The sequence below is a fragment of the Notolepis coatsorum genome (assembly GCF_963971535.1).
Source record: "Notolepis coatsorum genome assembly, chromosome: 1".
Classification (NCBI taxonomy): domain Eukaryota; kingdom Metazoa; phylum Chordata; class Actinopteri; order Aulopiformes; family Paralepididae; genus Notolepis; species Notolepis coatsorum.
In genome coordinates this window covers 10,598,546-10,614,395 of record NC_140165.1, presented here as the reverse complement: position 1 = coordinate 10,614,395, position 15,850 = coordinate 10,598,546, and the positions used below count along the sequence as shown (strand labels likewise).

General features: G+C 43.2%; 1 protein-coding gene across 2 annotated transcripts in view; it reads right to left on the bottom strand.

The window, feature by feature from the left end:
• The window catches only part of LOC311235948 (uncharacterized protein), a 77,201-nt gene that overhangs the window by 48,550 nt on the left and 12,801 nt on the right, over nt 1-15,850 (bottom strand). For both annotated transcript variants that reach the window (XM_084323489.1, XM_084323488.1), the window contains exons 4-5: nt 14,103-14,213; nt 12,104-12,243 (exon numbers count right to left, since the gene is read on the bottom strand). In XM_084323489.1, the coding sequence (XP_084179615.1) occupies nt 12,104-12,243; nt 14,103-14,213 (251 nt within the window). The remainder of the gene's footprint in view (nt 1-12,103; nt 12,244-14,102; nt 14,214-15,850) is intronic.

Here is a 15,850-nt window from a genome sequence, read left to right as displayed (position 1 = left end):
GGGCACCTGATAATACCCACGCACAAGGTCCACCTTGGAAAACATTAATTTCCCTGAAAGGCGGGCAGAAAAGTCCTGAATGTGCGGGACTGGGTACCGGTCCGGCGTCGTAGCATCGTTGAGCCGGCGGTAATCCCCACACGGGCGCCACCCGCCTCCCGGCTTGGGGACAATGTGGAGGGGGGAGGCCCATGGGCTGTCGGAGCGACGGACAATGCCGAGGCGTTCCATGTTCTCGAACTCTGCCTTGGCAATGCTGAGCTTGACCGGGTCGAGGCGCCGAGCCCGGGCATAGACTGGAGGGCCGGTCGTGGCGATATGATGTTCCACTCCATGCTTGGCTGTAGATGATGAGAACGTGGGCCGCGTGAGGCCCGGGAACTCGGCGAGAAGGTGTTGAAACTCATCTGCGGCGGAGAGCATGCTAGAGAGTCTGATGGAGTCTGCACCCCCAAGCGCACCAGCATAAGAGCAGAACGTAATGGCATCAATTAAGCGGCAATTTTTAACATCCACTAACAGTCCATAATCACACAAAAAATCAGCGCCTAGAAGAGGGACGGCTACATTAGCTGTAATAAAGTCCCAGCCAAACCGTTGGCCACTAAAACACATTTCGACATACCTGGTGCCGTATGAGCGGATGGGGGTGCCGTTGGCGGCCTCCATGGGGGGTCTGTGTCCGCCGGATAGGATGTCCACTCTAGAAGCCGGCAAGACGCTCCTCTGCGCGCCCGTGTCGCACATGAAACGCCGCCCGGAGATGGTGTCCTGGACAAACAGTAGCCTGCCAGCCTGACCGACGCTCATGGCCACTAACGAGCGCCGGCCCGGGCATTTCCCGGCCCACTGAAGCTGCACGGCGGTCGGCACTGCTTGGCTTTAGGTCCAAACCGTGCATGATAATAACACAGCCCCGCGTTCGCGTCACGCTGCTGGCGAGGGGCTGTCGCTGCGGCGGTGAAGTTCCAGTCTCCCGGCGGTGAAACAAAGGCTTGGGTTGGGAAAACTGCCGCTGCACAGTGCTGTTGACCAGCCAAAAAAAAACGTATCAGCCTCCTCGGCCAGCGCGCGGCAATCGTCTATAGTGGTGTTGGCCAGAGCGGCCCGAACCGGAGAAGGCAGCTGACGCAGGAAAAGTTGTATGAAAAGGAAATCAGGCTTGTGCTCTCCCAATAAATCCAGCATCCTATCCATGAGCTCCGATGGCTTGCTATCACCGAGCCCTTGCAAAGAAAACAACCGGCTGGCCCGCTCGGTATCGGAAAGTTAGAATGTCTTTAACAGATGAGACTTGATCGTGAGATATTTATCCCGAGTCGGAGGGTTCTTTAGGAGGCTCACCACTCTGCTGGCTGTCGAACTTCCCAGGGCTGACACCTAGAGCTGCCGCGGTATCGGTATTACCGCGGTATCGCTGTTACATCATGCCCACCGCAGCGTTGGGCTGAATACCGGCATCACCGCTGTTTTTTATTATATTATTATTATTATTACGCTCTCGTTGGGCTTGCGGCTCTGCAGATATACCCTACTTCTCTGTCGAGATTCCAAGCGACCCTATTGGGTACCAGAAAAGTCACATGAAACACTGCAGACCACTGATTGGTCAGAAGAGATACGCGTCACATGCTTGGAGCATCTTGCAGTGCTTTTACTTCCTGAATCTCAGCCATCACAACACGGCTAATAGTACGTTAGCTCCCACCGGAGACCGGAGTGGATTACCGACGCCGTCGCTCCTCAGGGAACGAGGCATAATGATTTTACTGCAACGAAATGTTATAATAAAAGCCCTTCGTTCTATACACTTGTCTGATTGAAAACTTTATTAACAGACCGCAGAATGGGTACAACTCGGCACGCTCTGAGCAAAGAAAGGAACTTAGATATTAATTGAGTAACGCTTGCCTTGCTATGGTCCGGTAAATACGAACGTGTAACTATACTAACGTTAATGCCACAAATCGAATGCCTTTGTAATCATAAGTAGTAACGTTATAATAAGAAGAAGAAGAAAGGATCGGGGGGGTAACCGGTGGGCGCGCCGCTACCACCCCTGCTCGCGACACCGAGGGGAGACTTCGAATCCGTGTTTCACTTTCAATAACGAATGCGTGCTTGCCGAATCCCAAACAATATTCATGCTGCAAAGTCATCCTCTAAAGATAGACATTTAGACTAGAGGCAGGCTATATGCTATAAAGAGTAGACTACAAAAAAAATGCATTCAAACTTTTTTTTTTGTGTGTGTGTAATAACCGCGGCGGTAGGAAATATTTTGCAAATGTGTGCGGTAAGGAAAACATCAATACCGCGGCAGCTCTACTGACACCACATAATAATATCTTGTGGTATCCGAGGTAATCTCACGCAGCTCGAACTGTGCCTCCGTTTGCGCAAACCATGCCGAGGCTGACGACTCCCAGAACTCAGGTAATTTCAGTGAAACTGCGTTCGTAGACATGTTGCCGCGGAAGCGTCTTCAAAACGTATAACAGGGTCACCACTGTAGAAATCGTCGGAAAGGAGAGACGCACAATTTCTATCTTGCGACAACACCTAAGTAGTGTGTCATTTATTATCTTCTTAGCACAAGTGACAGCTGTCAGATCTATGCCGTGCTAAACTCTGACAGCTCCTCGTCACCAAAACATTTTATGAATGACATTCCACCAGCGCGTCTTCTCTAAGCCCAACCCCCAAAACCAACCTCATTAAAGTGACAGTGCCCCATCAATACATCAAAACAATCTAATGGTGAATTATGTCCATAGCACCCACTACAATATAGTCCTTACCTTGTCTCTGATGTACTGCAAAAAGAATAATCCAATTATCTGATTGCCATTCCAAATATTCATTGCGATCGTTTGTCCGACGTTATCCAGCATTGCACATGAACGGGCGGGCGGGGACCCTAGTCGAGGCAACCGTGGTGACCACTTGTCTTGCCGGAGTGTTTTCTCTGCCCCACGCCACAGCTCGGCAGAGAAAACAAACCACATCGTTTCAAATGGAGTGCAATAGCGGCCACAATGAGTTAGGTGGCGGTATTGGCCTTCTGCAATCTCAGACACATTCAGGATAGCATGCACAAGGTGCCTCGATGGATTATGAATGGCAATAGCGAATAATAGAAATAACTAGGCCTGCCACGATAACACATTTTGCTGGGCGATTAATTGCCCCCGAAAATATCGCGATAAGCGATATTATTGCGACCGGTTAGAGAATTTTTTTTGAGAAATTTATTTCCCAAAACTTTTATTTTGAAGCCCACCGCTCCGTCTTTTCCGGTTTTAGACTTTTATTTTGAAGCCCACCGACCGGACCGGAAGTATTGTTGTGATTATCCTAAGCAGAACATATGAGCCGACAACTTGTCTCGTCCGGTTGTTTTTGAGCTAATAACAAATGTTGAGATTGTTGGTGAACAACTAACTTTAGGTTAGTTTTAACGTTAGCTACTAACGTTAGATGCAGCTACTACAGGCAATCAACGATGAGGAGGAAGCGTCAAAGCAGTATATAATAGAATAGCTGTGGTGCGTAAGCACTGCAGCACGACTCGAAACTACCGGAGTGTTATAATAAATTAATTCATGTTTAACTTGTCCCCGTGTCCAGTCCTTTGACTAGCCCCACCCGTTCATTGTAAACAATGATGCATGTAATTGTATTAACATTATTCTGTGTTGTACTTGTAGCTATGCTATACGTTGTATTTCGTTTGTTAGTTATTTAGCTAATGTTGTTAGCATGGAATGAGAATCAACGCTCTATCTTTCATCTTTATTTAGCAGTCCAGTTTCTCCGGGCAGTAGCGAGTAACTACTTGGGTCTAAAAATAGCTAACGTTACACTACAAATAATGCTACTTGGTTAAAAGGAGCAACAAATTGAGAAATGTAGTTAAGCTGTGGCGTTGCCCCACGGAGCTCCCGTGCTGTACTCTAGTAACGTCAGCGGCCCGCCTCCCAACACGGACAGTGACTGACAAGCGGCACTGGTTCCGCCTCATTAAAACAAACGCGCAAATAGCAATTAATCGCGCCCGTCAAAATCATTGCATTCATTTTAATTATCGCAGCAATTAATCGATTTATTGCTTATCGCGGCAGGCCTAGAAATAACTAAACAGAAACGTAGATCTACATTTCTGGCACTCAACGGTCGGGCCACAGAAACGTAGGTCTACGTGAATGGCAGTCAATGTGTTAATAAACAAACAGAAACAGTAGCATGTGCATCTTTTAGATCAATTAGGCTATGAAAATTAGGCTGCCTCTAAATATAAAAATGAATTAAATAAGAATGGTTTGCTTCACTTAAAAAAATATTATATATATTTTTTTAATATATAAAAAATATTTCTTCAACTCGAACATGAAAATCAAATGTGGAGACTGGCACGACTATTCGAAAATTCTAATATTCTAACCCATCCCTAATCAATACATCTGGAAGACAATCGTTCACTGGGTCAAACTTAGTATTTGTGGACGAGAGAAATAAAGGAAAACCTGTTTAGTTGTTGATCACCCATCAAGTCTCCCGTGATTTTATATTACTATAGTGTAAAAGGTATAGGCGGACTATTCCTCTGTTGCATTACATTTTGGATTATTTGGGCTCGCCATACCCGTCTCTCGTTGTATAATATTTTACCATAAAATGTTACTAAACCTCAGGCAATCGTCAGCATTTATGCGCTTGTCTCGTGCACTGCCCACTAACCAATGAAGAACAGTTGGTCTTAGGGCTGGGCGATATATCGAGTATACTCGATGTATCGTGGCTTGTTCTACGTAAGAGTAAATTACTATATCGTGAACATCGAGTATTAGCCGTCAGTTAGCCGACCCGGCTAAAAACAAACGATCAACACGGACCGACTTGCTTCAGTGCAGCGTTTTCTTCTCATTTCATTATATACACAGGCCAGCGTGGACCTTCAATGACGAGCAATTGTCATTTCATTAGACACATACCAGCTCAGACCTTCAATGACATGCAATTGAATTGAATTGACCAACTGGCTAACATTAGCCATTTAGCTGACGCTAAACTATCTAACTAACATGACTCCCCAATAAATACCAGTTCCATTAGTGAGGAAATGGGGGGGGGGTATATTGATGAGGCTTGACAGCAGAGGTCCAAAGATAACTTCACTTTAATTGGCAATTCGTTTCTTTATATCGCTTCCAGGTTCCAACTGTGTTGACAAAATGCAATCCTGGTGTGGTTAGCTACGGCACATTAGAATGCTCAAACACGCTCTCTCTCTCTCTTCTTCTTCTTCTTCTTGTACATTTCCGGCGGACTAGGCGTGTTACCGCCCTCCACAGGACAGTGGGAGCACTATAGATTTCCAGCCCTCCCTATATTCTGTTATACAGCCCCGCGGCGAGCAGGAACCTCTCTCTCTCTCTCTACGTTCAATGATTTAAAGTGGCCACACGTTACAATATAAATACTAACTGGATAGTTGATAATAAACATTTAATTTCATTATCTGAAATATTATAAAATCATTAAGTCTGCTATAAGCCATTATCCCTTTGTGTGTGATTAGTATTGTCTCACAGTAGTGTATAAAGTGTGTGTGTTTTAGCTAAAGTGGATAGAAAACACAGTACTGTGCAAAAGTCTTAGGTACCCAAGAGTTTTTATATAAATGGTCTTACAGTAGATTATTTCATTTTTAATTAAAAAAAATTTAGTATTAGTGTGTCAGTAGACTACTCTTAGTACATTTTTTTGAAACTTTTAATTTAATTATTTTTTAAAGCATCTGTATGCATCAAAGGGTTAAATCAAGCATTTTTAAGTGCTTTAGAGGAAATGTCAAAATATCACGATATATATCGTGTATCGTGATATAGCAAAAGAATATCGCGATATCCTTTAAAGGCCATATCGCCCAGCCCTAGTTGGTCTGATGAAAAAAAACAGCTTCAATTAAAGTAACGCGCCGCATTTTTGGCAGTAGCGGCGTTAAGATTGGAAGAGTAATCGGTTAGATTAATCGTTAGTGAAAAAAGTAACGCCGTTATTCCCATCACTGCATATCACATTGTAACTGGTATTGGAAAGCTCAATACCCATAATAATGTCAAAATTAGCAAAGAGTCTACCCAAAATTCCTGAACTCCTCTAAGGTCACTTTCACACCTAAACTCTTTGGACTGCTTTCATTTAACCCTGGTTCGTTTCCTAATGCGGTTGGTTTTGGGTGGTGTGAAAGCTCATTCGAATTCTGGGCCCTCATTTATCAACAATGCGTAGAAACAGGGAACAAAATTTACTATTTGGTTTACCAGCCAAGGTGGCTGGTAGATTAAAAAAATGACCAGCCAAGCAGATTTTTTACCAGCCAAAAATTTGAAATAGCTTTTTAGTATATCTCCATGTGTTATTATTATTACTATATACAGGGCTCTACGCTAACCTTTTTCCCAGGGAGCACATGTGCTCCTAAATAAAATAAAAATTAGGAGCACACAAAGAAATTTAGGAGCTCAGTGAAAATGTTTCAAGTAACAGAGTTGATTAACAAACTATTTATTACATGCATATTATACTGTGCGTGCGTGTGCATACTAAGGGTCAACATCTGTGCAATAGCACATACCACCAAAATCACACATTGGCCCATGCCTACTAGACGCAAAGGATATCGGTTGTCAAGCTGCTTTTGTATGTTGTACTGTTGTCACAATACCAACATTTTGACTTTGATACAGATAGGAAAGGTAATGGAATATATTATTAGATGACAGAACATGGAAATTTATTTATACAATTATTTAATTAATTATAATTTAAAGGCTATTGAATAATAGTTCATCAATAGTAATTAATACAATTATTCTGTTACAGCTACTGAGCTATATACTATAGCTACTAGGGGTGGGACGATACATCGATCCAGATCGATACATCGATGTAATTATCAACAATCGAATCGGATCGATGCGATGTAATAAGATCGATTCATATCGATACTCTTATTTTGAAAATCCTGTGGCGAGTCTCATATCCGCCCAAGAACAACAGCAGTAGCTCCGTGTGTGTAGATGTTACAGCATAGCATTCTCCCTTTCTGTGTGTGTGTGTGTGTGCGCGCGTCTTTGGAAAGACCAGATGAGGTCAGAGGAGTTTGATGTTTAAATGTTATTTAAACATAAACAATATAATACATAATAAATGTAGGCCTATACATGATCATGCAACATCAACAAATTGTTGTAGGAACGGTTTGGGAGAGGGAGGTTGTGAGTTTTGAGTTCCAAAAAATGTAGCTTAAAGTTTAAAGCTCAATATATAAAAACGTGGCACTTTACAGTGAACAGGAGGTCTATTTGTATTAAAAACAATAGATTGATTTTCCTTTAAATGTCTGGAAGAGCTCAAAAATACAAATGTCAAATGATATTTTCATTACCTTTTTTTTGTTGATCTAAATGTTACTGATTGTGTTAAATGGGCATATGATATCATCTCATATCGATCGCAGGCACCTGAATCTAATCGTATCGTATTGTATCGTGAGAGACTTTGTGATATCGGCAAATATCGTATCGTTGTCCAAAGAATCGATATCGTATCGTGATGAAACTGGTGATTCCCACCCCTAATAGCTACTGTCCATCAATATCTTCCTTTTGAATTAAATAGGTTCAGGAGAGATGTAGAGAGAGGGAGAGAGAGCGAGACACACACACACAGATAGACGGAGAGACAGAGATTCTCAGCCCCTCCTTCCCTCACTATGCCTCTGAGTGAGTGTCCCCAGTGATTAGAGTTAGCAGTAGTTTATAGCGTTAGCAGGTTAGCTTTGTTAGAGTACTCAGTTAGCAGATAACATTACAGTAATTATTGTTTTTTTAGCGGGACGTGGGTATACAGCACAGGACTGGCGAGGATGCAAAGCATGTTGGAACCGCTGCTCGCACAGTTGGTAGAAGCAGACTCGAGCTGAGTTGTTACAGAGCTGATCCACGCTGCTCCGTCTCTATTATGAAATGACAATTGCGCAGTTGTTGACACACACACTACGCAAGACAATTTACTTGCACACTGTGCTCCTAAATGATTTTTCTGGTTCGCACAAATAAATTTTTAAATGAATGAAATGCTTGCACTGTATAGCCCTGATATAATACTCTAATATGCTCATATGGCTCCCAATTATTTTACACACCAGAGTGGCGGAGTAGCCTCTGTAATTTACCAGCCAAAGAGGAAATCTACACGCCATTGGCGTTTGGCGGGGGCTTATTTTGTTCCCCGTGTAGAAAGTGTTCTATTTCCATTCCTACGCACGGAATTTAGAATGTGTGTACACACAGAAAAATCGGGATTTATCAAACATGCGTACACAGGTTCTACGCACACTCCGTGTTGATAAATACCATTTGTTCTATGCTCCGCTAGGGCTGGGCGATAAAACGATAACGATAATTATCGCGATAAATTATTTCCTCGAAATAAACATGAAACGTGGTCGCAAAGTTTCGATATATCGATTTTCCAAGCTTGTATATCAGCACACGTACTAACAACCAATCAGGAATAGAGCTACGTTACGTGATGACGCGCTTACGCACCACAGCTCCAGATGTGCTACTGTTTTGGTTTCGATTTCCGAGGAGATTAGTTTAGCAACTTTAGTTAGGAAATGCATGAAAATTCCAGTGAAGGAGACCCGCGGTGCACCTCTGGGTAGGAAACAAGGCTGGCTAGGATCATTAGCTTGCACGCCGCTATTTTATAGTTTACGTGCGGAGTGGGTGTGTGGCGTGAATTCTGGGGGTAACGGTTAGAGTAGTGTGGGGTATGCGGTGGACGTCGTTGCAATGTATTGGGGCGGAACGGAGTATTTTAGGGTGATAGTTAGTACATTGTCGTGGGATACACCGCTTGCTCTGGCTAACTGTGTTAGTTCCATTCTTATAATGCATAATGATCCAGTGGCGGTATGTTGCCCCCTGGTGGAATATAATAATCTATGCACTGGACCCTGGGCGGTTACTGCGTTAGAAGAAGGTGCGCGGACTGATGACGACATCAACTCGAGACGAAACATTCAGTTGTTTTGGCGGTCGGAAATCACCCATAATCACAAGAAACATTCAGACAGTACAGTTGGATCTAACTAAATGGATTTATATGGACACATTCATGGAGAATTCAAGCCGGGACCACAAAGCTCGACGGCTCTCCAACTCGTCTCGTAGTGGCGTCTTCGTTCTACCGCAGCAAAAAAAGTGAGTCTATCTATTAATAGCCCGCCGGGCATAAGGAGTTAATTAAACTTGACAGAAATGATTATTTCATGTATATCGACGATAATTATCGATATCGAGTGATATGAAAATAATTTTATCGCAATAACGTTTTTGGCCATATCGCCCAGCCCTACGCTCCGCGCTTGTGCACGATTTTAAGTATTTGCATATAGAACCGCCCATATACGGTAATGAAACACCCCCATGAAATGTGGAAAAGTGGACTAAACCGAGCGAACGCGTAGGAGAAATACGCTGACAGACGTGTACACGGTGATGTCGGATATGATATCTATTAACTTAAAGACCATTGCTGCCTGGGCAGCGCAAACACTAATAAAGACCATTAACCACTGTTTGGCGTTGGTGTCATTAATAATAACCATGCTGGAATATGAATGCCCTTTTTCGTTTCGTTCTTTTAAAGTTCGATTACCCAGGGATTAAAGTTCTCCTTCAATTTGATTCCAAATCGCGACGGATTTTCCATCAATTTTCTACCTGCATGGTTTAATATGATTTGTAGAGGCATACAATCTATTTTGATGTCGGTATTAGGTATAGCCTATATAAATTATATATGCATAGCCTACATTATGCAACAGTAATTTGCACATAACGCAGCATGGCACAGACATGTCACACGGAGCCCCGTGAAGCATGCATACCGTAAACTAACTTGATCGTTAATATAACTGTTGTCCTTGTATCTTTACGCTTATGAAAACATTTAATAATATTTATAGGCTATATGCCCTCGTTTGGCCATAATAGCCTATTCTCAAATGGCCAAATCTCCTCGCTGACGGACCCATGTATAGCCTATATCATATTCCTATATGTCTCCAAGGAATCGTGGGGCTCGGGGGAAGAAACGGAACCCCTGCTATAGCCTATCCTTTATAATGTTATATGCTATTTTATTTACAGTAGTCTATTTATGATTTGTTTCCATAGCCGGTCTCAGTTATGCTGTGGCTGAGATGGGTCGGGATTAATGAAGCTGATAGGAGACTGCTTCTCGGCTATACGAATTAAAGCCACAATTGAAAATAATGTACTTCCTTCTTGACAATAGCCTATACTATAACAATAATACGAGAGTACAAGAACAATGAATCTCACTGCCATGTTACACTACCGTCGCTATTTTACAATTAACTATAATGAATTACGGGTCATACAGAACACGCCAGTGTTGAAACTAATGCACGGAAGCTTATTTCCGCGTTGTAGTCTTCATATTCTACCGCTGGGCGCCAGGTATGCATGCTCTGAGCTGTGCGTAGATATATACGCACAAAGTCAAGCACACGTTCAAGTCCCACACTTTGCTTAGAAATGATCGTACGTGCGGTTAGGTGGCGTAGCGGAGATTGCGTTCGTCACCAACCCCGGAGACGCTAGGATTCGCCTGTTAGAATCCAGCTCACAGCTCCGGGGTTGTCACCAGCTTGGCTGGCCGTTCACACTAATACAATTGGCAGTATTAGAGGGTGGGAGAAGCTGGCGGGGTGGGTCCGGGTCGTTGTAAACAGCGACTCCTACAGTTCGGTCGGGGCGCCTGCTAAGCGCGGATAGGACTTGAGTGGGATAGTGTGATCCTTCCACACGCTACGCCCTCTCAATGAGAATCCGCGCTGCCAGGTGAAAAGAAGCGGTTGATTGGCTGGACGTGTGTCGGAGGAAGCACGTGATAGCCTCCACTCTCCCAGACCGACTGTGGGGGGTAAGTGCGCAGCGACCAGGAAGGGGACTGGGAATTGGCATAACGACTAACATTGGGATGGGAGAAAATCGGAGGAAAATGGGAGAAAAAGATCAATAAAAAAAAATAAAAAAAATAATCGTACGCACGGGTTACGCACATATCTGTGCGTACGCACCATTGATAAATGAGGGCCCTGGTGTGGACCAAACAAGGACCAAAGGCAGGAAAAGATCAGAAAACTCTAATGTTGCCAGATTATATTGATGAACCATTGTATCCCCTTCATACATTATGTTTAATCATTCCTGCTCATCCTGTCAGTTTGAAGTTTGAATCCCCTTTTTCACAGCATAAAGTTGGCAGGTATGGGATTATGTCCAATAAAAGGCTGCCCTGCATGATCAAATGGCTTTGTTTAGAAGGTTTGGTTGACAAAGTGCAGTGTAAAAGCTAACCGAACCAAATGAAAAATGCAACCATATTGCAACTTCTTCCCCCCTGAATCGAAAGTGTTTCGAAGCCCTTTCCAACATTTATAAAAAGTGATCATGGTATAGTGACCAAAGAATGGTGGAAATACCATGATATTACCATCTGTATAATGATTCAAATTGGATGCCACCATGCCATGGTAGCATTAAGTACAAAAGTGGTACCAGGGCGATACATGACTTTTACCCTGACCAGTAACATAGTAAAACTGAAAATACCATCAAACTACCATGATCCTTTTTTGTGTGGATAACGAATTAATGATCAAGTCAGATGCAGCTCTGTCGCCAAAATGGCCAAGAAGTCCTGCATCCACTAGTCAAGCCTAAGTAACATATGGTGATGTGATATTTTGTTCATCCACTAGTCAAACCTAAGAAAGATCTGGTGATATGAGATTGTGTTCCTCTACTAGTCAAACATAAGAAAGATATGGTGATATGAGATTTTGTTCCTCTACTAGTCAAACCTAAGAAAGATATGGTGATATGAGATTTTGTTTCTCTACTAGTCAAACCTAAGAAAGATCTGGTGATAATGATATGAGATTTTGTTCATATAGCCCAACCCTAACTGAATGTCAACTGAAGCATAATACTACCTCAGGGAGCATATGGTGTTGGCTAGGACCGGCTATGTGGTCATCTTTCTTGTCTGCAGCCGGTGAAACAGCTCTGACATGTTCGTTGGGGTCGTCACTGAGGTCATTCTTTCCCTGGGACATCTTCAGTGGACACAGCTCTGTAAAGTCCATACAGATAAAATCATAATTTAAAGCAGATGAAAATGTTCATTTAGGTTAGGCTGTATGGTTATAGCAATTGTACACTACAAATGTAGTAATGTAATTTCATACAGTCTGTAAACAAAGTTTTCAAAGTTTCTCTGCTCTCTTTCTGTCTTTTGCTCGTCTTTTCCACATGCTTGTTTTGATTCTGTAGGTGGGGGGGGGGGGGGGGGGCATTTTCATCTTTACTTTCCTGATATGTTTCTACATTCTGGTCATTTCAGTTTGCCGTCTCTCCTCTTCCCTTTCTAGGGATTCCTAGAATACATTTGTATGCTCCTCCTCACATCTTTGTAACAAACTACTGCTTTCTAGCGCTGCCTCATTAGAGCTGCTTGTCTGTCTGCATGTTTTGTTTTCAGTATTTTATTGACTAATATGTAAAAAGTTAGTCTGGAGCCCTGTATTGACTAATAGGCATCTTCATCTTTGCTTTGTTGGCAGTGTATTTGTCTAATTTTACGTCATTTTAGTATCCTCCTGACCTGATCTAACGTGACCCTGAAGTGTAAGCAGAGTCAGTCAGAAAACATCCGCTTTTGGCATTAGCTTGCTGCTCCCCTGGCTACAAAACATTGATGTTAGCCAGCCATCTAATATTACAACTAATGTTAGCTAAATACCTAATTATACCGTACCAAGCATTAGCCCAACGTGCGCTGCATTACACTGAAGGGTAGTGTAAGATGTCTGGTAGTGAGACAGGACTGGCCATAATATAGAGGAGGGTGTACTGGAGGGGCAAGACCTCTGCATTTGTTGGGAGTATATTTATTTCGTTAGCTCTGTAGCTCCAACACACAGGTCTCTTATCTTCGCTCCTCGTCTACTACTGACTTGACTTGACTACTGTGGTCAAGCCAGCCGTCTTTCACTTTTGCGTGGTCAAACCAGCCGCCCCTGTAATTTCGAGTGCGCGATTAGTTACAGGTTTACGGTAATGCAATAAAACAAACCTGGGAAGCTGTTGTAATTACCGAAGTGACTTTCAAATACAGTCTCACAAGTTGATCTTACATAAATACTTGAATTATTCCCGGTAATGAACTGAATGAACATCGAATCAATAGGACGTTTCATGTGTGCAGTATTATTGAACATCGAATCAATAGGACGCTTCGTGTGTGCAGTATTATTGAACATCGAATCAATAGGACGTTTCGTATGTGCAGTATTATTGAACATCGAATCAATAGGACGTTTCGTGTGTGCAGTATTATTGAACATCGAATCAATAGGACGTTTCGTGTGTGCAGTATTATATATTCGACCACTAAAGCTACAGGAAATCCCACAGAGGAACACTTCCGGTGAGGATTTCAAAGTAAAGGATGGCATGTGGTTCATTTCTATTATTTGCGATTGAGAAACAGGGTAATTTATGAGAATAATGTTAGGACTTATTGCTTCATAAACTTGTTGCACAAATACTATGAACTACTTTTACTGTGTACTTTTTGAGAATGGCAAAATTCCCTCCAGAGAAGGAGCATTTGATGTTGGATAAAAAACATTTCTTCCATAAGTAGTTTATGACACTGCCATGTTTGTACTTAATACTTCTTAAGACTACTTGCAAAAATAATATGAACTACTTTTACTGTGTACTTTGAGTAATTTGATTTTCAATGTCCTCTCCATAGAACAAGAATGAGCATTTGAAAATACCACACTTTGTTATGGTAAAACAAATAGATTGAGGCTTCATGGAAAGAAAGAGGAGGGAAAGCTGTGGACACAGAGACATAACGATGCTGCAACAGAGGATGGACAACAAGAGAAAAGAAAGACAAGGAAAAGAAAAGTAACATACTGGTCTCCTGGTCTGTGGGCTCCTCCTTCAGCCCAGTGGACATATCCGTGGGTGGGTCTAGCGTGTCCTGAACCTCCTCTATTTTAATCATCAGTAGGTCACTGGGTGGATCTGGAACAGAGGGAGACAGAAAAGGTATTTACAGTGGCATGAAAAAGTATTTGCCCACTCTCTGTTTTCTTCTGTAATTACAGATGTTTTTATTTTTAATCTTTATACAAAATCTAAAACAGGATGTAATTGAGTCCTGAGCCTCTTCTTTCATGATTGATAGGAAGTTGGAGGTAGATCTGGGGCAGAGGGAGACAGCAACTAAGGAAATACTCCAGTATTTACAGTATTATGACAAATTATTATATTTATATACTGAACTTTATTTAAAATCAAACATACTTCCTTTTCCTCCATTCAAGTCAAGTCAAGAGTTCTAATTGTCACGGCATACAGGTATACAATGAAATGCGGGTGGTCTTCTTGCCCGCAACGATGTGCAATACAGTGGTACATATAATAGAATCAAAATGAAAAAACAACATTGTGCAGTAAACAGGTAACAGGTAACATGGAGTGACATCTCGGTATCTGTACATAGTTATTTACAGAGCATATGGGACATGCTAGTTAGCTTTGGTAGTGCAATACACTGTTCCTGTTATTCTAATTTAAAGTGTCCTTTCCTTTGGCCATAAGTGTGTGTGTGTGCGACATGAGTGTGTGCCCGCTCATGTTAAAGTGTTAAGTGACTGCTCGTGTGTGAGCGTGCACAGTGTGCGTGTCGTGTGTGTGTTCATGTGTGCTTGTGTGTGGATAGTTCAATGTTCTGAGCACTCAATGTTCATTGTTCATGGCTCTGATGGCCTGGGGGAAGAAGCTGAGCCTAAGCCGCTCTGTCCTAGTAGCTGGGGTTCGCAGGCGTCTGCCTGACCTCAGCAGCTGAAACAGGCTGTTATTGGGGTGGTGAGGGTCTTTCATTATCCTGCAGGCTCTGGATTTGCACCTCTTGTTGTATAGAACCTGCAGGGGGGGTAGTGCAATACCCGTGGTACGCTCGGCTGAGCGCACCACTCTCTGTAGGGCCTTCTTGTCCTGTGCCGTGCTGTTTCCATACCAGGCAGTGATGTTTCCGGTCAGGATGCTCTCTACAGCTCCTGAGTAGAAGGACTGGAGTATCTTCCCCGATACTCTGAACTTCCTTAACTGTCTCAGGTGGTAGAGGCGCTGTTTCGCCTTCTTTACTACTGTGTCTATGTGTGTTGACCATGTCAGGTCCTCTGAGATGTGGACCCCCAGGTACTTAAAGCTGCTCACCCTGTCCACGGTAGCCCCGTTAATCATCAGTGGTGTGTGCGTCTCCTGCTGTCCTCTCCTATAATCCACGATCAGCTCCTTGGTTTTACCAATGTTCAGGAGCAGGCTGTTGTCCTGTTCCAGTACCTCAACCTCCTCCCGGTAGGCCTTCTCGTCGTTGTCCGAGATCAGCCCCACCACCACGTGTCGTCTGCGAACTTCACTATGGAGTTGGAGCTGAACTTGGCCACACAGTCGTGTGTGTAGAGTGAGTACAGCAGGGGGCTCAGAACACAGCCCTGGGGGGACCCGATGCTCAGGGTGATGGTGTTGGAGGTCTGACCCCCCACCCTGACCGCCTGGGGTCTTTCGCTCAGAAAGTCCAGTACCCAGGCGCTCAGGGCGGAGCTCAGACCTAGCTCGATCAGCTTGTCCACCAGTCTGGTGGGGACTATGGTGTT